Source organism: Oryza brachyantha, chromosome 8, assembly GCF_000231095.2.
Source record: "Oryza brachyantha chromosome 8, ObraRS2, whole genome shotgun sequence".
NCBI classification, from domain to species: domain Eukaryota; kingdom Viridiplantae; phylum Streptophyta; class Magnoliopsida; order Poales; family Poaceae; genus Oryza; species Oryza brachyantha.
Genome location: NC_023170.2, coordinates 2,932,823 through 2,952,919, shown reverse-complemented (window position 1 = coordinate 2,952,919; position 20,097 = coordinate 2,932,823). Strand labels below are relative to the sequence as shown.

At 39.7% G+C, this 20,097-nt stretch overlaps 3 protein-coding genes across 3 annotated transcripts; 1 reads left to right on the top strand and 2 right to left on the bottom strand.

Annotated features, from left to right (window-relative positions):
* Positions 1-7,297: 7,297 nt before the first annotated feature.
* On the top strand, positions 7,298-7,822 carry LOC102710520 (ethylene-responsive transcription factor LEP-like). The gene has a single exon (XM_040526592.1). It carries the CDS (start codon positions 7,298-7,300, stop codon positions 7,820-7,822), a length of 525 nt encoding a protein of 174 aa, XP_040382526.1.
* Positions 7,823-11,837: 4,015 nt separating this feature from the next.
* LOC121055229 lies at positions 11,838-12,811 on the bottom strand. Its single transcript, XM_040527240.1, has 2 exons — positions 12,566-12,811; positions 11,838-12,199 (listed from the first exon to the last, which is right to left on the bottom strand). Exons 1-2 carry the CDS (start codon positions 12,759-12,761, stop codon positions 12,081-12,083), a joined length of 315 nt encoding a protein of 104 aa, XP_040383174.1. The 5' UTR covers positions 12,762-12,811; the 3' UTR covers positions 11,838-12,080.
* A 6,102-nt stretch (positions 12,812-18,913) lies between these two features.
* Positions 18,914-19,778, bottom strand: LOC102710232 (translation initiation factor IF-2-like). The gene has a single exon (XM_015840431.2). It carries the CDS (start codon positions 19,690-19,692, stop codon positions 19,156-19,158), a length of 537 nt encoding a protein of 178 aa, XP_015695917.2. The 5' UTR covers positions 19,693-19,778; the 3' UTR covers positions 18,914-19,155.
* Positions 19,779-20,097: the final 319 nt, after the last annotated feature.

The following is a 20,097-nucleotide window of genomic DNA, read 5'->3' as shown; positions in this document are numbered from 1 at the left end:
TTCTTCTCTTGTATGTTTGACGTGTCATTTGGATGGATTATTCGAAAGTGGGCCTGCAAATTTGAGTCGTTGTATTGTTGATCGATAGATATTTTTTTCGTGCGTTAGTTTGTCAAGTAAATATATTTTGTGTGTTTAGCGTCAAAGTTGATAGTGTATTTTAGTTGTCTTCGTGAAACTACCTCTACCTTTGTTATCCTTTACCTTAATTACCTACTGATTCATTGAAAGACCGTTCACTATTGGATTTTTCAATTTTAAAAGTGAATTAATATGATTTTAAAAACTAAATTTTCTATATATATATATATATATATATATATATATTGAAAACATAGTTCGAAAAGCATGTGCAAGAAAAATGAGATAACTTAGTTAAAGAACAGGCCCTGCTGTATACACTCTTATGCAGAGGCAAGTCTACGTTGGGCCAATATGCTCGTGCATTTTTATTAGGAATAAGTTCATTTGAGATCCCTTTAACTTATCGTCTTTTTTGTCCTTGGACCATAAAACCAGATATATCCGGTTCCTAAACTATCAAAACCGGCGCAAAAGAGGTCCCTAGCGCTTTTGAGAGCGGTTTTGGCTGATTTGGCGCCTACATGGCTAGTTTGACTGGATTTTCATCCCACGTGGTATTGACATGACGATTACGTGACAATTATATATCAAAAAATAGTGGGCCCACCTGTCAGCTGCACACAAAAAATGATTTAAAAATGACAGGCCCACGTGGGCCCACAGTCAGCTACCCAAAAGAAATAAATCATTTTTAAATCATTTTTTGTGTGCAGTTGACAGGTGGGCCCACTATCAGCTACCCACGTGGGCCTACCATTTTTAAATCATTTTTTATGCCTACTGTTTTTTATATATAATTGCCACAGAAGCCTACTATTTTTTTATATTTATTAATGACTATTTAGATGGCATGCAAGCACACGGATGTACCTACACCCGTATACTAAAAACTGTTTCGCATTCAGTCATTCATAGTCAAGTAGCCCATCAAGCCATCTAGCATGTGAGGTGCGACGACCCAGGCAAGCAATCACCATGTTTGTTTGTTTGATTTTTGATCTAAAAAGCTAAAAGACATATGTACAAACAATAATAATTTATAAATAAATTTTTTATATACATGTTCTAAGCGCACTACAAGAATCATGTTAATCCGTGACAGATTTACAGATCGTCACTGACAAAAGTAATCCATGACAATATTTTGTTTTTCATCCCGGATGAGCCCAGTGGATATTCACGCACGCTAACTCGTGACAGTTTTATCAGGACTGTCACAACGCATAATTTTAAATTCATCGTACTATTGTTAGCCCAAAACGAAAAACAATAAAACATATTTAGTGCAAAGAAAAATAAAAGATGTGATTGCCAGAAGAATCAAACCCAAAAGACGATTCGTTAAATTTGAACAAAATAATTGTGTTAATATGTTACATGTATATGATTCATAACATGGCAAACTAAAAAAAATATGGTGCGCATGGCTTAAAATCCGCATCATGTGGGATTTGAACCTAGACTTGTTCAAATACCATTTGAACCACTTGTTCTAAATGTCCCAATGTGCACTTAAATATTTTTATTTGTCCCAATGTTTTACTCGAGTTGGCCTAGGATGCTGCCCATAGCATGGCCCAACAATTCGGAGTTGGCATTTCAAAATTAAAGAGGAAAAAAGAACTCGAATTGATAAAATAGAAGAAAAAAGTGCGCCCAACGAGAATCAAACCTGCTAGTTGAAGATAACCCACCCCACAACTGTGCTAGTTTGTCTAGTGTGTTATGGTAGGATTCTATATTCGCTAGATAGTTGAAGCAAACCTCATATATTTATATACTGTATTTCTAGAAAAATATATTAAAAGTTGAAGCAATTTAATAAAGTGAATTAATGAGGAAACTACAAATTTCCTTTTAAAATCATATCTGGAAAGTATTTTGTAATATTCTACATGGTCTAAATTATTCTCTGAAATTTCCATGAATTTTCAAACATCAATAACTAATTTTAATACCACAAAGTTCATTTAACCTATTAAAATAAATAGAAAATAAATTAAAATTTCTCTCTCTGTACTTGGGCCTTTTTCGGCCCAAGTATTACTCTCTCCCTCCCTCAGCCCGCAGCCTCTCTCTCCCTCCATGAATTATGGATGAAATATTTGTATTCGGCTAAATTTAGCAGCATCTGAATTTTAGTTGGGCTAAAATCTAGCAGTAGCCCAATTTGGATTGGGCTGAATGATGACTAAAAGCCCAAAAAACACCCCACAAAAAAACAAATCACCCAAAACAAAAAAAAAAAAATCATGAGGTCATAAATGGGCCAAAAGCTCCTAGAAACCGAATTGGGCCACAAAACACATAGGCTAAATCCTACGTGGCATTGATGACACATCAGCATCCACCTTGGCGAACACTTGGCACATACGTGGCGATTCAAATCCATGATAGAAAAATATCCACGTGGCAGCTAATCTGTGACAAAAAATATTCCATGTGGCAGCTATCCGTGACGGTTATTTTTCGTCACAGGAATAGGCTTGGTTGGACTAACTAGGCCTTGGGCTCTGTCATGACGGTTTAAAACCGTCACCGATTCTGTTAATCTGTGATATTTTTCGACAAACCGGCACGCAGGTCAATCCATGATGCTCAATCCATGATGATTTCTGAAACCATCACAGATGTTGTTTGGTGACAGTTTTTCAGTGATCAGTGACGGAAATTTTTCAATTAACATGATTCTTGTAGTGGTGATATAAAAAAGACTAAATAATAAGCTATGATAAAAACACTAAAATCATCCCTAACTTTAAGATTAAAATTAAATTTTGACTTACAATCATAGGTATCAGCGAAAAGACGAACCGTGGGGCGGCCCGCAAATAATTTAGAGAGTGAAACTTTAGTTTACTTTTGTTTGAAATAGAGCTGACTATAAATTATCTGGAACGACCCAAGCCCATCCCGGCCTATATGTCTTTAATGGCCCTGTTTTGTTTTCAAAAACTTTTCTCAAAAATATCACATCGAATTTTTAAACACCTAAATAAAGCATTAAATATACATGAACATTAAAACTAATTACACAGTTAAGAGGAAAATCATGAGACGAATTTTTTGAACCTAATTATTACATGATTAGCCATAAGTGCTACAGTAACCAGTATGTACTAATAACGGATTAATTAGACTCAAAAAGTCGTCTCATGGTTTTCAGACGGAATCCAAAATTTGTTTTGTAATTAGATTACGTTTAATATTTCAAATGTGTGATCGTACGCGTCAATGTGACATCTCTCCTAAAAATTTTTGGGAACTGAATGCATCCATAGTTTTTACGTGAAGTTGGCCAAGATCATGGCTTGAATGCCAAAATGTCACCTATGAACTTCATCTTTATCATATTATTATGCTTAGTAATGACTGATTCGGAAAGTGTATATAGATTGTAGCTAGATATCGAAACCAAAATTTGGTACTATTAAATTTAAAGTTACCAATTTTTAGGTGGTGTTTAGATTGAGAAAATTTTTAGGAGAAGGGCCACGTCAAATGTTTGATCGGACGTCGGAAGTGTTTTTTGGACACGAATAAAAAAACAAATTTCACGGCTAGCCTAGAAACCGCGAGACGAATCTTTTGAGCCTAATTAATCCGTCATTAGCACATGTTGGTTACTGTAGCACTTATGACTAATCATGGACTAATTACGCTCAAAAGATTCGTCTCAAGATTTTTTCCGTAACTGTCTAATTAGTTTTTTGGTTCATCTATGTTTAATGCTTTATTTAGGTGTTCAAAGATTTGATATGATGTTTTTGGAAAAAAAATTGGAAACTAAACAAGGCCTTAGTAATGCAGTTATGGATAGCACCTGCAGTCTCTCTTGATAAGTAACTCAATATGAAAATCCATGTATTGTTTTGGCTTGAAACATTATCAAATTTATGTGTTACGTTTTTTTATGAAACTTTCCGCACTAAACAACTTTTGGTACGAGAAGATATCCGAGACAAATTTGGCTTATTGCCTCGTCAGATCATAATCTTATTGTATGATACTCCCTCCGTTATAAAATTAATTATTTCTGGATTTTTAATCTCATACGAAAATATAATTATTTTCATAACTATTCATAGCATACTTGTATATATCAATCACTTTACATTCAAAATAGTTCTCATTTCATACCCACATACCCTCACACATCAGTCCATTCCTCATTTATTAAATGAGGGTACCGTAGTCTTTTCTTTTTTTTTACCTTAATTAATGCCAAACAATCTAGAAATAATTACGATTTTGTACGGAGGAGGTAGTATTTCCTTAGAGTCAACTTTTGACAAAATAATTTATCTGTAGTGTTATCCTAGATGACATGGTAAAACTTGAACCCAGCCGTTGGTTGATTATCCTGCTGTCCTTGTTCTCATTGTTTGCTTTTCAAAATGAATCTGCACTAGATGTCATCTGCATTAGGTCTGTATAAGAGCAGGTACAATAGCAGCTATAAACATATTTTAAAGAGATAATAGAGGAGATAGAAGAGTAGTGAGCTACTAATTTGTAGCCAGCTGTAGCACGGACTCCAAGGCACGGTGTGTGTATAACATGTGGGACCATATATTAATAGTTTGTAGGTAACTGTTGTATGAATTAACTATTAGATTAACTATAGATAAATTGGAGCTAGCAGTTGACTATACAACTTGCTCTAAACACAGGTCTCAGGAAACAAGGGAACACTGACTCTGTAAAGGCACTCAAGCTGAGGTGCCTGTCTGAAGTAGTGGGGTGCATGAAGTGTCTCCCAGATTATGCATTCTTGACATGAAACTGTGTCACCCCTGCCTGCCAAGTGCCAACTACCAAAGACCCAGAGAGCTGGCTGACACATGTTTCTGCCTCCCCAACTTGGGGATACATATTAATCTGATTCTGATGCCCAAGCCCAACAAAACTGGCACCATTTTGTGTTCTTTAATCTGTTTTCAGAACATCTCTTGGAGGTTTCTGAGTTGTCTGTGGATGAACTGTTTCTTTGGTCAGTTGTGTACTCATCAGTACTAGTGCTCTGTACTACCTGGATGAACTGAAGAAGCAAAAAAGGGGTGCACAGAACATTCGTATGTCTGCTACATTTGTACGGAGAGGAATGGTGATCAGCTGTTTTATACAACAGCCGATGTTGCATGCCAGAGCCACGGTGTGACTTGTGACCTGTTCATAATTTTGTCGATGATGCCTGCATAGTGAGTTGGAAGCGAGCCCAATCAGCATGTCTTCCTAGAAACATTCAATTTTTTTGACACATCTAACATTTACCAATACAAAGTTAAAGAAAACTAAAACAGCTTTCACTTTCTCAAACTACACTACATTTATCTTTCACTTTTCAAACGTCAATATATATATTTCCTATTTTCTCAAATTCTAATACGTTAATTGCTTGAAAATAAACTCTTTCTAGAATAAATAAGTGCATTCATAAGGCAAGACAGTTGTCGAGTGGTCTCTAGGTGTTACGTAGACCAATGTCAAAATCTCTTTACCCATAAAGCAGGTAGCTTTACATGTGGCTTTAATTCTTCATATCGGTCATTGCCATTTTTGTTTCATCCCTCGTAATTTTTTAATTTACATGGAAGCCCCACATTGAACATACCTAAAACTAGATTTTAATATAAAACATACCTTTTCCCTCTGCCCCGCTTTCTCCAACTTCACTCTGTCTACTCTCCCTTTCCACTCTCCTTCCCTAATGGTGAGCTCTCCCCTCCTCTCTCCCTAGGACCTCTACAGATCTAGTTGTGGTAGATCAATGACTAGCTCAATAGAGGCGACATGGAAGCTACAAGAGATGCGGACTGCCGCTGCCACATATCTATCGTCTCTCCATCTCTAAGCTTGCCGCCTCCGCATCTTCGCCGTGTCTCCCCCTCCAATCTCACTGCCATAACTACTGGATACGACAATGCCGCATGCATCCCTAGCAGCCCAACCATTGAATGTCATCGTCCTCGTCATGGCGCTATTCGGGGCGAGGCAAGGTCAACGGAACGGATTGAAGTGGGCCGAGGCCAACAACCTCTTGACAACATGGATCGAGGGAATGGGGAGTAGCTTGTCATCGGTGCATTGGGATTGGAAAGGAACTCGGTAGCTCCTCGATGGACATCTAGTGACAATTCCGCATGGATTGAGTGGATATGGGAGTTGCTCAATGGAGGCACGTCGGATAGCAAAGAGCTCAATAGCTCCTCATTGGCAACCCCCTTTTCCCTATCTACTATATGCTTACAAGCTCAGGTTTGGTGATGACAACGATGGTGTATCCTCCTAATTCTCCTGGTATGTCCTTCCCAGCAGCCGTCCCTCGACCCTCCAAATCTAGCCAGTAGCATTCACCCTAGTTTGGTCTTTCCTGATGTCATTGTCGTCGACACGAGTTCATTGCTACCATAACTGCATGAGCAAGATGACAATGGGGAAGGGACCATTGGGCGGTATGGTATTGCATCTCAACCCAACGTGTCGTCAAGCTGTGCCTTAGCAGATACTCTATCTAGGATTAGTGGTGGATCTAGGATCCAAAGGTTTGGGGGTTGGTTATCTTCTTCCTCTTTCAGCCCCCCTTATTCCCCCTCCCCTCTCCTCTATTTTTCATAGGGGATCAGCGTGTAGGGAGGCTAGAGCCCCGCCCAGCCCCCCGCTAGATCTACCTCTGTATAAGATATCGTGCCATGCAGAGACCAGGAGAATCCCCCTCAATCCACCTGAGCCTACTGCTTCTATCCTCCATAGCGACGCGCCTTTTATATGACGAGTTAGAAACCACTCGTCACGGTGGAGCATTGTGAATGCTGTTTTTGAAACATTACATTTCTATAACTACTTTTGAATTTAAATTCTTCTGGTTTTGCAAAAAAAAAGGAGAAAATTTGGTGTGATTGGGATTACAAATTAATGATGATATTTTTTTTGTACTCGACAGTAGAATGAACTTTGACAATATGCAAACTCATCAAAGCTAGTCCCATGGGCTTATCATGTCGAGGAAAACACGGAGGAAAAAATTAAGCACGCTTTCTGAAGCCATCCTGACGACGAATCATCCATGCATGCATGCAGCCAACTCGACCGCAACGTCTCCACCAATTTTTGTCACCTCGCTGCTTTCCTATAAAATCCATGGCTAAAAACCCTAAACCTAGCAGCTTATCCACAGTACCACGCACAGGCAGTGGTAGCTAAGCTGTCAGCAATGGAGGACGCGGCGGAGCAGCGGACGGAGCAGCAAGCGGGGGCGGCGGCGGTCACGCCGCAGCAGATGATGATCCGGCGGCGGCGTGCGCGGGCGTCGAGCGAGTACCTCGGCGTGCGGCGGCGGCCGTGGGGGCGGTACGCCGCGGAGATCCGGAACCCCTACACCAAGGAGCGCCACTGGCTCGGCACCTTCGACACCGCCGAGGAGGCCGCCGTCGCCTACGACCTCTCCGCCATCTCCATCTCCGGCGCCGCCAGGGCACGCACCAACTTCGTCTACCCCGACATGCACCTTCATCACCCTCCGCCGCCGCAGCTGTCTCCGGCGGTTCCGCCGCCGCCGCCACCTCCGCCGCCGCCGCCGTCGCCGCTGGACGTCGATGACGACGACTACCCGGCGGCGGCGGCGGAGGAGGTGGAGGCCGGCGGCGACGACGAGTCGCTGACGATCGCGACCATCCTGCAGAGCTTCCAGTATCAGCAGAGCGTCCCGTCGGCATCATATGGTTCCCTGTTTTACTAGCAAGACTGCATTAATTAACCTGCTCAGGAATCTCAGGATAATTAAGCCGCTTCTCGTAGCTGTCATCAGTTCAATAATGAACGATGATTAGCTTAATTTTGGAGGGAGTAATTAACACGCACATGGGCGCACACCAATGCATATACGGCTTGGCTTTCATCAATCATCCATCTGATTTTTTATTCTTTCTTATTAAGTTATAATTCTTAATTTGAAAACACTGTGGGTGATTGAGCCAAAGGACTTATTTGTGAACGAAAAATAATTTATGGATAATACTTTTATATACATATTTTTAGCGATCTAAAAGCCAAGATTGAAAAATAAACTTGCGCGAAAAACCTCTGAAATCAACTCCGAATTTTAAACTTTGGCTTAGAAGCAAAAACATAAACGAAAAGACGAGGGTGTAGAACAACGTGTATAAATAAGTCATAAAGAGTATTTTAATAAAAGTAAATATTTATTTATTTTTATATTTTAATAGAAAATTACAATCAAATTAGATTTAGAAGACCATGTCGTTATCTAAAAGATAAGAATGATCAAACAAGAGGTAGTGTTAATTTACATGTGTCAATCAGTTTAATCTAAAAGGTTAATTTGATAGGAAAAGAGAAATAATTCACTTTATATTCCAACCCTTTTCCTAACGCAAGGCCACCTAAGCATGGAATAGAAGTGGGCTACACTTTTTTTTTAATTAATTACGTGTTAGGGGAACTGGTCAATGAATGCAGCTTAATACTGCAACAAATATTTTAAGACCATTTGGATCAAAATCCAACCACCCTAGCTGCTCCTCTTCCTCAACCTGATGAAGCAAGCGATCCAGAGATGGGTATAGGACGAGGTTGTTTTGAGATATATATGATGCTGTCTTCTTAACCACAAAGTACATGATAAAAAGTCGAATGCCATATTATCTGATAATTAGGTTCATTACAAAATAACTTTTACAGCGATCTCTACTGGTAAAGTGGAAATCGTATATAGAGTAGTATGCGCGATTATAAATTAAATTTACAAACTTTGTAGCAAAAGAGCATGCAGTAGTGATAACAAAGCTAAGTACAGTTCGAGAATAGCAGATGATGGAACAAGAATTGTCCCAATTTATGGTGTAATATATCGTGACGATCCTTTTGCCTTATAATTGTGCGATTCAGATGTATAGAATTTGTAAGAGAGTAGATGAGGTTATGTTGAGATGTTGCCTACATGGCTAGATCATCTCACACCAGCTGCGGATTCACCTCTCGGACAGCTGCCCGAGCTTTCCGACGCCAAACCATTAGAGGATTAGCAATTACGTTATACAAAACACTAGATTATATATTTGATTATAGTTATGCTCAGACTTTAAATAATTTCGGTCGCTGCCACTGCCTCACACAGTTAATCAGAGCTTTCGGTAACATGTCTTCTCTGCTGAGTTACATGCTCCAGTTATCCAAACATGTAAGCTATTATGGAACAGCAGAAAATTCACTTATATTCCAACATTCTCTATCATATATAAACGGAAAAAACTAAATGATAGTACATCTTAAACATAGTTACAAATAATAACTATTTATCAATACATTAAATGTATAATAATTCTAATATGGCAATACATTTCTCCTCTTTACTGAACAGTATATCAGATATTGGGGGTGTTCCAGCTGAGTAATTCATCTCTGAACTCTTTAAGTACAGTTCAGTAAAAAGTGGTCAATAACCTGAAACTTTATCTGGCTACTGATGATTTTGCTACTGATCATTTGCTGCAACATGTGACCAACCAATCTCTCATGTTTTGAGGGTGACAAGTCATCAAATTGAAAGACACATGCACTGTTCGAGAGAATAGTAATCCATGGATTATCCGGTCTTATTATTGTACATATATAGCCGTGTTTACTGAAGCTAATTACAAACGGGCGTTGTGGAGTACCCCACCTTTTCCCCCGTTTCCTTCTCTCGGAGGTGGTTTCTGTAGAGTCGCCAGTTCTATTGTGCTGATCCGAACAATCTCAACAGACACAGCCTCTTCCTGCTCGCACAAGGACACACCAAATTCAGCCATCGGCCAAGCTCATGCGCGAATAACTTATTTGCAAACGTGAAATAATTTATAAATAAAACTTTTATATGTGTATTCTTAGCGATCTAAAAGTTAAAACTAAAAAATAAACTACAGCAAAAAAAACTGCAAAATCATCTTAAAATTTAAGGTTGAAAATTCAAAATTTAGTTTATAAACATATGCAGAAGCGAAAAGATAAGGCTACAAATTTGCTGAATGATTACTGGGTCAATTTGAGCATCTGCGTGATGAATTCGTATGTACTTAACGTAAGTTAAACACGGTTAATATGAATTTAGGTAATGACAGAAAGTGTTACGTCCACTTAATTTATGCATCTTAAAGACGGTTATTAAGCTTTACTTACAGCGCGTGGAGGGGTGACGATGGCTTGGCCGTCGTTAGCCTCTTGCTTCGGAGTTGCAGCTGGAGCCATGGAGCTCTTCATCTCCTTGATCTGCAACTCTTCCTTCTGATCCATGTTTCAGACTTTCAGATACTCAGACTACTTCAGGATTGAGAGTACTCTTTCTTTTATCTCAGAATAATTAGCACACTCCCTTCTGAGCAAACTTTCTGGGATTAATGGGCAAATTAAGGGCAGGGCGTTGCGTTGCAGCTCTATTTATTGATGCTTTTGCCAAGGGATGCCCTTGCTGGTGACTTAAATCATGCATATAGGAGACTTAAGTAACATTGTTTCTAGGTATGAATAGAAACCTTGTCTAGCTGTGCTGAATGTTGACTCTGAAAAAAAATTAGTACTGCCAGTGCACCATCTTGGATGGTTTCAGGCTTAAAAAACAGCCTCCCGAGGATTTATTGTATTAGGGGCCGACTTCGGTGTATTTTACTGATAGTAGAATTTAATCCATATCATTGGTCTATTTTTATCAAACGATTCTGACTAAATTATACTACCAACAATATTATGTGTAGTAGTAATTAAAAGGGTAATATCATCACTTGTTATTGTGATATTTATTGCAAAAAAATTATAAAATATTGCTAATCAAGTAATTAACAAAGTACAAAAATACCCTTATACACCGGAGAGTTGTTCATTGTATTATATTATAAAGACAACCCGAACGAGACACTGGGTTCGTTCTAGAGGCTTAAATTACCACGCTAATTAATGGAAAGGAGAAATATCTTAACTGTTGAATTATGGTTAATCTAGATTATAATAATATGGAATGATCGATATAATTGTATATGACATACAATTATATATAGAAATAGAAGTTAAGAGGTGTATATAAATCTCAAACCCATAAATTTAGAATCTAAGAGTTGCATATGAAATTCAAACCTTATAGAAATATAAGATAAAAGTTCCGTATGAAATCCAAATATATAAAAATTAAATTTCCTAACTGTAATAAATTTAACTCTACGTGAATTATCTAGCTCTCCAAGCACTATGCGGGCAATCCACTAGTTCATGATAATATGGGAAGAGTTTTAGTGGAAGGAGACCTATTTTTTACATAATATACAAGACATTATGTTAGACTAATAAAGTACCCATACTTTACAATGCTAAATCAAATGCTTCATAGATTTCATTTGAGAGGGATAAATTTGTATTCTAGAGATAAAATAAGATATTAATAATGTGTAGAAAGACTATTTTTTAACACTAAAAGACATAGAGTAGTCAGTAAAAAAATAAGACCGGTGAGATGTATAGAATTTGCAAGAGAGTAGATGAGGTTATGTTGAGATGTTGCCCTAGATGGCTTAATCACCTCGCACAGTTAATTAATCGGAGCTTCGGGTAATATGTCTTCTCTGCTGAGTTACATGCTCCAGTTATCCAAACATGTAAGCTACAAAAACTAAATGATTGTACGTCTTAAACATAGTTACAGATAATAACTATTTATCAATACATTAAATGCGCAATAATTCTAATATTGCAAGACATGTTTCCTCTTTACTGAACAGTATATCAGATATTGGGGGTGTTCCAGCTGAGTAATTCATCTCTGAACTCATTTAAGTACAGCTCAGTAAAAAGTGGTCAATAACCTGAAGCTTTATCTGGCTATTGATCGATGATTTACCACTAGTCAGGATGACAAGTCATCAAATTCAAAGCCACATGCACTGTTCGAGAGAATAGTAACTCATGGATTATCCGGTCTTATTATTGTACATAACCGTGTTTACTGAAGCTAATTAAAAGCCGGCGTTGTGGTGTGCTCCGCCTTTTCCCCCGTTTCCTTCTCTCAGAAGTGGCCTCCGTGGAGTCGCCACTGCTCTTGTGCTGATCTGAACATTCTCAACAGCCACAGCCTCTTCCTGCTCGCACAAGGGCACACCAAGTTCAGCCATCAGCCAAGCTTACGTGCAAACGAAAAATAATTTATAAATTTTTTTTATATTTTCTTAGCGATCTAAAAGCTAAGGTTAAAAAAATCAACTACAGTGAAAAAAATAAAATCGATCGTCTGGTTAAAAATTTAAATTTTAGCATATATAAGCATATGCAGGAGCGAAAGGACGAGGGTGCAAATGTGCTGCATGATTACTCGGTGAAATTGAGCATCTGGGTGATGAATTCATATATATTTTGTGCAAGTTAAGTACGGTTAATTAGAAATATTACATTTGTTGTGTGTTTTACTTACAGAGCTTGCAACAGTAGTAGTGCTGCTGATGACTCTCGTCAGCCTGATCTTGTTTCAGAGATGGAGCGGCTGGTTTCAGATTCTGGAGAGAACGGCAGAGGCCGGAGAGGTAGCCGGCGCAGCCATGGACGACGTGCCGCAGCAGCGACGATGGGTGAGCGAAGAATGGCGACGATGAAGCGGCCGCCATGGCTTCTCCTTCCTCGAAGCTCTTCTCCTTGTGCGCCATGTTCTTCAATGGTTCAGACTTCAGAGTGGTCACAAGTTAGAGTACTTCAGTTCAGAGTACTCTTTCTTCAGCTCAGACTAATTGATCACTCCTTTTGATGAAATTCTTGTGATTTGTGAGAGGAGTTGCATAGCAGCTCTATTTATTGATGCTTTTGGGAAGGGATGGCCTTGGTGACTAATAATTCAGACTGAGAATTATTTATTAAGATAGAGTCCAAGTATGAAAAGAAACTCTGTCTAGTTCTGTGCTGAAAGCTGACTCTCATGAAATTTAATATTCAGCTATCATTTGGTTAATGATAAACGTGGCAATATTATAACACCCTCGTCTTTCTGCTTCAGCTTATAAGTCAAAATTTAAAATTTTCAATAGTTGATTTTAGATTTTTTTTCACCAAAGTTTAATCTTTAAACTTGGCTTTTAGATTGCTAAGAATTCGTATATAAAATTTTTATTCACAAAATATTTTTTCTAATTATATTGTTTGACTTTTTCCATGAAAAAAAACTAAACAATGACCACTTACGTGTTTATCTTCATTTGTTTAGTCAACATGTGGTCTTCAAGAGGTTCACTGAAACTTGGTACAATAATGCAGTTTGTTGACTGAGTGGAACATAATCATCATCACTCTAGGTTAGCATTAACCCCATAAGTACCTTTTTTTTTTCTGTCTTTTGTATAATCTTGTGCTTCTTTGTGGCGATCGTATCCCTTTTAATTGTGTTTAATATTCCCATCTTATATTCTTATCCATATGAATTACACTGTACAGCAATTAGTATAGGAATTAACCATCACTAATAGTACCATTTAGTCTCCAAAACTTAGCATTTTTAATTTACCACTAATCAGACGTATATGCATGTTCTGGAGATATTTCTAATCCTCTTCGAAAATTGATCTTGCTTTTTAAGATACAACTTAATCTTCTGTTTAGCAAAAACTTCTACAATCAAGGCCTAGTGAGCATCTTCTGTGTGCTCATTTTGAGAAAATTACTATTTCACCATCCTCAAAACGAGAAATGCCATTTTTAGTTTTGGCTTCACTAAAATAGTTTTTTTCTAACTCATCCTAAGTCACATCAGAAGAGACATGAATAAATTAAGCTTAATTACCTGCTTCGTGCCAGTCAACTTAAACAGACAAAATAATACTCTCCAGCTCTTTCCATGCAGTTCTAAGCATTGAATAAATTAAACCAGCACACTGAACTCGTTCACAGAAACTAATAGTATACTGCCTCCGTTAAAAAAGACTTCTTTTTAAGATTATATGTTCAACGTTTGATCATTTGTTTTATTAAAAAATTATCAAAAAATTTAAAATAAGTCATGCGTAAAGTACTATCCAATGTTTTATTATCTAATAAAAACAACGGTATTAATCATAAACAAATTTTAAATAAGACGAAGAGTGAAACATTATATTTAAAAAAACTAAAAATTAAACTTATTTTGAAACGGAGAGAGTACCAGTCTACAGGCCTAGGTTCAGCTGGGCCATGGCAAGTCGCATATTTAGATGATATGCAAACAACGGATGGATATTCATCCATGTGCTAAAAAACTACTTCCCAAATCTCGCTAACAATACATGTCCTTATAAGTGAAAGCATTGATTAGCAGGCAGTGATCCAAAATAAAGTCTCTACTGTCTCTCTAAGAGGAAGTTCATTAGTACAGCTACTACTAGCTCCAATATATCTATAATTAATCTAATAGCCAATTTATACAATAGCTAGCTACAAAACATATACTAACATATCCCACGTATCATACATAAAGATGGCAATGGGTAGATACCCACTGGATACCACGACCTCATATCCACCTCCACGAAATAAAATTATACCCACTGGATTACCCATTTATATTCATGGGTACAATTTTTTCTCATACCCATACCCATATGGATATTTTTTACCCACGGTTAATCCACACCCAATTATTACCCACGATACAATAAAATAACAATACAATATCAATATCAATTGTAGTCTTGTGCTATAATTTAGCATTAAACAATGAGTACCACAAAAGTAGTTGGCTAGTAGTTTCACATAATTATAATTTTTTATGTTGGGCCGAATTTTTATGGTTAAATGATATAATTTATTTTTATTTATTTATAGTGGGTACCCACTGGGTAATGGGTATGGATACTAACTACTCATACCCAAATCCAATTACCCATCGGGTATAAAAATTTCTCACTAAAGTATCCGTGGGTACAAAATCTAATCCATTTAGCCACCCTAATGGGGTAAATACCCGTCAGATATTGGGTAATGGGTCCCCATTGCCATATTTAATCATACATATATTGTGTCTTGAAGTCCATGCTACAGCTGGGTACAAATTAATAGTTCATTTTTCTTCTCTCTTCTCTCTTATATTTGTAAGAGGCTTATAGCATACTATAGTCCCTGCTCTAATAAACTACCAGTAATGTAGCCAGAGAAGTCTCAACTGCACCTGCTCCGGCCCCCAAAATCAAGAAGAGAAACGAATCGAATGGATATATATGGATAGCAGAGCAGATGAGGCCAATGCGATGCAGACAAACACTCGATAAAACCTGCAAGAAATTTACTAAACCTCTGCTCCCTGCCGCTGATCACACCCTCACCAACGTCGATTTATTACTGCACACACCTGCATTGAAACCTAGCCACCAACTCGATATATATTGCCAACTGCAACAACTACATTTACACATACTATTGAAGAGTTCATGACCTGTCATGCATATGCACCCTGACTGACAGTTCATGTTTCTTCAGTAGCAGTACACTCTTGTCTGCTAGGACAGACTGATGATGTGTTAATTAATTAGTTAATTAATCTGCTTCATGTGCCTGCATGACGTGTGTTTGCTCTACCTGTTTCGTCTCATCCGTTTGCTCGCGAATCATATATATGTGTAGGCTTCCTACTGGAGTACTTATGTACCTAATGCACATTAACAAGTAGGAGTAGTATGTATCCATCTCTCTGTCAGTTTGCTCAACTGCACCAACACTGAAAAGTAAAGATATGTCTATCCAGTTCAGGTTTTTGGAGATACATATCTTCAACCATTGGGATTTTTTACCATCATTTAGAAATACCTTGACATAAAAGATTTTAGTGCAAAATTAAAATTGTAGTGTATTTTGACATATTGTACTTCAAGTTACTAAGCGGTATCTCAACATTTTTTAACAAGTCAATGAGCTGATGAATCAGAAGCTAGCTGAACATTGCTTCTTCTGATTGTACAACAACAATCAAAAAAAAAAAGAAGCATTGGAAATCGGGTATATATGTATACCTTAGTACGTACCTCACAAATATCATATTACAAATTTACAATGTGCAATATAAATCATTCTGAACTTTTTTTTTGAATTTTTAATCACTCCGAACCTGAACCTAGTCATGCTGATAGATGCAGCTAATCTGCTAAATTATCCATTCCAGTGTCAAAGATAAAAACTTAAATAGGAATGCAAAGCTAGCCTTCCAATCTATCGATCGAGAGGTCGATCTCTTGCAGTACACTGGTAGCTGTTTCGATCCATATTTCCAACTTGCAATTTGCATGCATGTCTTCTGATCTTCTTCTCAAGATGATGATGATGAAGAAGATGACGAGCAAGATGCATGAGCAAGGAGAGGAGAAGCATCAGTTGACGACGCCGCCATTGCCGCCGCCGCCTTCTTTCGGGTCGCGCGGCGCCTCAGGCTTGCCCGCCGCCGGCGGCGGCGGCGGCGGCGGCGTCACCGCGTGGATCACCCCGCTGCCGTTCCCTTCTCTCGGGTTACCTGGCGGCGTCGGTCTCCCCCGGCCTCCGCGGCCTCCCCTCGGAGCTGCCGGGCGGCGGGACGTGGCCGCGGCAGGCGCCCTCCTCGCCGCCGCCTGCAGCTTCGCGGCCGCCGGCGCCGGAGCCGGCGCTGCAGCTGCACTCTTCTCCGCCTCTGCGGCCGCCGCTTCCTTGCCCTGCTCCTCCACGCCTCCGCCGCCGTCTCCAGCTCTGTCCGCCGCGCCGGCGCTGGACACCGGCTGCTGTTCTTGGTCCGGACGACGCTGCTGCTGATGCCGCCGGCACGAGCTGCTGGAAGAAGAAGAAGAAGGACGGCGCCGCCGCTGCTGCAGCAGCAGTAAGGGTGCAGCCACAGCTGGACCAGGCTGAGGCGGCCGTGGACGGAGCAAGACGAAGCTGAACCGTCGCGCAGGCCCAGCCGGCGGGAGAGGCTGCAGCCGCAGAAGCGGCGGCCGGCACGCGCCGGCCAATGCCGCGAGGGAGGCCATGGCCATGGCTACTGCTCGCTGAGGCGGCGGAGGAGGAGGTGAGGATCGAATTGAGTGAGCTGCTGCACTGCAGTTGACTCTTCTCTCTCTCTCTCACTGCCGTCTCGTTCTTATGCAGGAGATGAACAGATGACTAGTCGGTCGTCGTCATACAATATTATGTTTACCAGTTACTACTAATTAATTAATATAAAATGTGTTTAGTTTTTTGCGACGAAAGCAAGCCTTTTTCCCGACGACTCTAGGTTAGTCGTAGTCTACGAAACATTAATGCAACTTGTAACGTTTTGGATACTGCTATAGATAGCTATAAATTAGTAGTCAACTTTCTTCTCTCTTGTCTATAAATTAGCTAGCTATAAATATGTTTATAGCTAGCTTATAGCCTATTTTTTACCGGCTCTCAGCAGGTTATATCTAAGACTATAGAATAAACTAGAATGAAAATGTCCTGAAATTAGCTCTAAAAATTCAAATTATAAACATAAGGATAAGTCGGTAATGTCGTCGTACTAGTTTCATAGCTGTTTTATGCTAACTGTCATGTCATCCTCTGGTAGTAAAAGATTATCAGAACGTTCCTTTTTAATTTTCTTGTAGTATATTCTCCACGCTGGCTTTTAAACTGCGGCTAACGCATATTAAAAAAACTATTTACATATTATTTTTATTTGCTTCCTTATGCTGGTCAAACGTTCAGAGATCAGCGTATATATGTTGGGAATATATGGTTGGGCATTAATGAGCACAAGTGATGCAAGGCTCATAATAGGTTTATCCGAAACTATATAAGATAGAGAAATTTAAGTAGCCGACATAAAACTCATATCATAAATAGTAAGGTCATATATTAGTGACAATGTTACTGTGATTTTACGTCAGAGTAACTACGTTAGTTTATCCATTACCTTTGTCTATATGTATTTAAGTTCGTGTAATCGAAAGAACAGAAATTAAGAACACACAATTATTCCGGTAGTGTAATGTCCGAGATTATCCATCAAATTGAAGGGGTTTTGATTGGTAGGTTTGCCTATGCTACACGTTGCAACCAAGGGCGTCTCCGATACGACCGATATTTCTTCGGTATGAAATAATTTAAAATTTGAACAAATTTAAATGAATTTGCAAAATTCAAAAAAAAAGGTGAAATATTTTCCCATTGCGGGGGCTGGCTTCCGAAGTCACTCGAATTTCGGAAATTTTAATTCGAAATTGCAACACCGAACGAGATGAAGACCAATGACCGGCTAATTAAGGTCAACCAGAGCAGTTGATCACCAACGAAAAGTACTCCAGCTACTAACGACGACCTAATCACGTTGAAGTGGTAGTAAACAGTTCTCGAGCATAATCGAACTGTGTGCCCGAACTAGGTTTAATTAAGAATTTAGTCATGAATATCAAACAGTTAAACCAGAGCTAGCTATCAGGCTAGGTTTAGTTCCAAAGATTTTTAAGAGAGATATCACATCGAACTATACAGTCCCATATTTAAAATATTAAACGTAGTTTAATTATAAAACAAATTTCAGATTCTGCCTAGAAACCGCGAGACAAATCTTTTGTGTTTAATTATCTCATCATTAGCATATGTTACTTACTGTAACACGTATGTCTAATCATGTATAAATTAGGCTCAAAAGATTTGTCTCACGATTTTCCCCGTAACTGTATAATTAGTTTTATTGCTTTATTTAGATATCTAAATATTCGATTCGATGTTTTTGGAAACTAAACAGTACCTCAATGGTTGGATCATCAAGGTTTGCTGAACTGGTTTTACAAGGGACTAATTCACAAGATCTGAGCTAGTAATCTGTATGAACAACATTTGATAATATGGTTGACTTTATTCCGTCGAATTCCAACAGAAATTCAGACACGTTTTTTATCTGAACCTCAATTCACACATGTACATGTCCTACTAGTACTACAGTCCTATACTGACAAAAATCTTACAAAATTATAAATATATGAATTTACTTCAACAGATCTAAAATTGTAAATATACAGTATCACATCTAAGTTTAATTTTTGTCGTATTTAATTGACCTTTTTGATTAATTAGGATTAGTTTAATTAGTTGTGCTCAAGAAGAGGAAGCAGCTGGGGCAGCATGAACAGCTCCGCCATTGCCGCCGGCGCCCTCCGCCGGCGAGCCTGGCCTCTGCGGCGTGGAGCGGGCGACGGCGTGGATGGCTCCGCCGCGGCCTCCGGTGCCTTCCTTAGGTCCGGCGCCGCCGGGCGGCGTGGGCCGTCTGGGCGCTCCTCCCCGGGGCTTGATCTCGAGGACGGCGTTGATCTTGGGGCCGTCGCCTTGCACCGGCGGGTCGGACAGCCGGAGCTCCCCTCCTCCCCTGGGCCTGACCTCGAGGACGGCATTGGTGTGGGGGCCTGACCCTTGCGTCGGAGTGTCGTCCGCCGGCGCCGCCGTGGCCACCTTCCGCCCGGGGAGGATGGCGTTGTGCTGCGGGCCTCGGCCCGTCGCCGGAGTGCCGTCCCTCAGCAGCACGAGCGGCAGGCCCCTCTCGCCCTGCTGCAGGCCGGAAGGCGTCGACGCGTGGAGCAGGAGGTGCGGCGGGAGGAAGCAGGACGACGGCGAGGTCGGCGACGCCAGAGCTGCCATGCCGGCGACGGACGATGATGACGATGATCTGATCACGTCGAACGATCGATCGAGAGAGCGAGAGCGAGAGCTGCGAGCTAGATGGATGGATGCCGGCGACGAGGATGAGACGAGAGTGTGCAGGCGAGGAGCCGTATATAAAGCCGGCGAGAGAGACGCCATGGACGGGGCGGCGAAATGGTCAGGTGACGGAGGGAGGCGTGGTGTTTGACCGGCCGTCGGCAACTCGCTCGCTCCATCCGGTCTCGGTCTCCAACTGTGGCGGTCAACCTCACATTTTGTCCGTGCTTATAAGCTACTCCCTCTATTCGTCTTATTTAAAAAAATTACACGTAAAATATTATTTATAGTTTATTATTTAATAAAAATAAAAATATTAATAACAAAAAAAATTTAAATAAGACA

Bases quoted from the DNA above. Each gene is read 5' to 3' on its own strand.
- LOC102710520 (XM_040526592.1), top strand. From the start codon at position 7,298: ATGGAGGACGCGGCGGAGCAGCGGACGGAGCAGCAAGCGGGGGCGGCG.
- LOC121055229 (XM_040527240.1), bottom strand. From the start codon at position 12,761: ATGGCGCACAAGGAGAAGAGCTTCGAGGAAGGAGAAGCCATGGCGGCC. The intron at 12,200-12,565 runs GTCATCAGCAGC...GCGAGCAGGAAG, and splicing joins ACAAGATCAGGCTGACGAGA to AGGCTGTGGCTGTTGAGAAT.
- LOC102710232 (XM_015840431.2), bottom strand. From the start codon at position 19,692: ATGGCAGCTCTGGCGTCGCCGACCTCGCCGTCGTCCTGCTTCCTCCCG.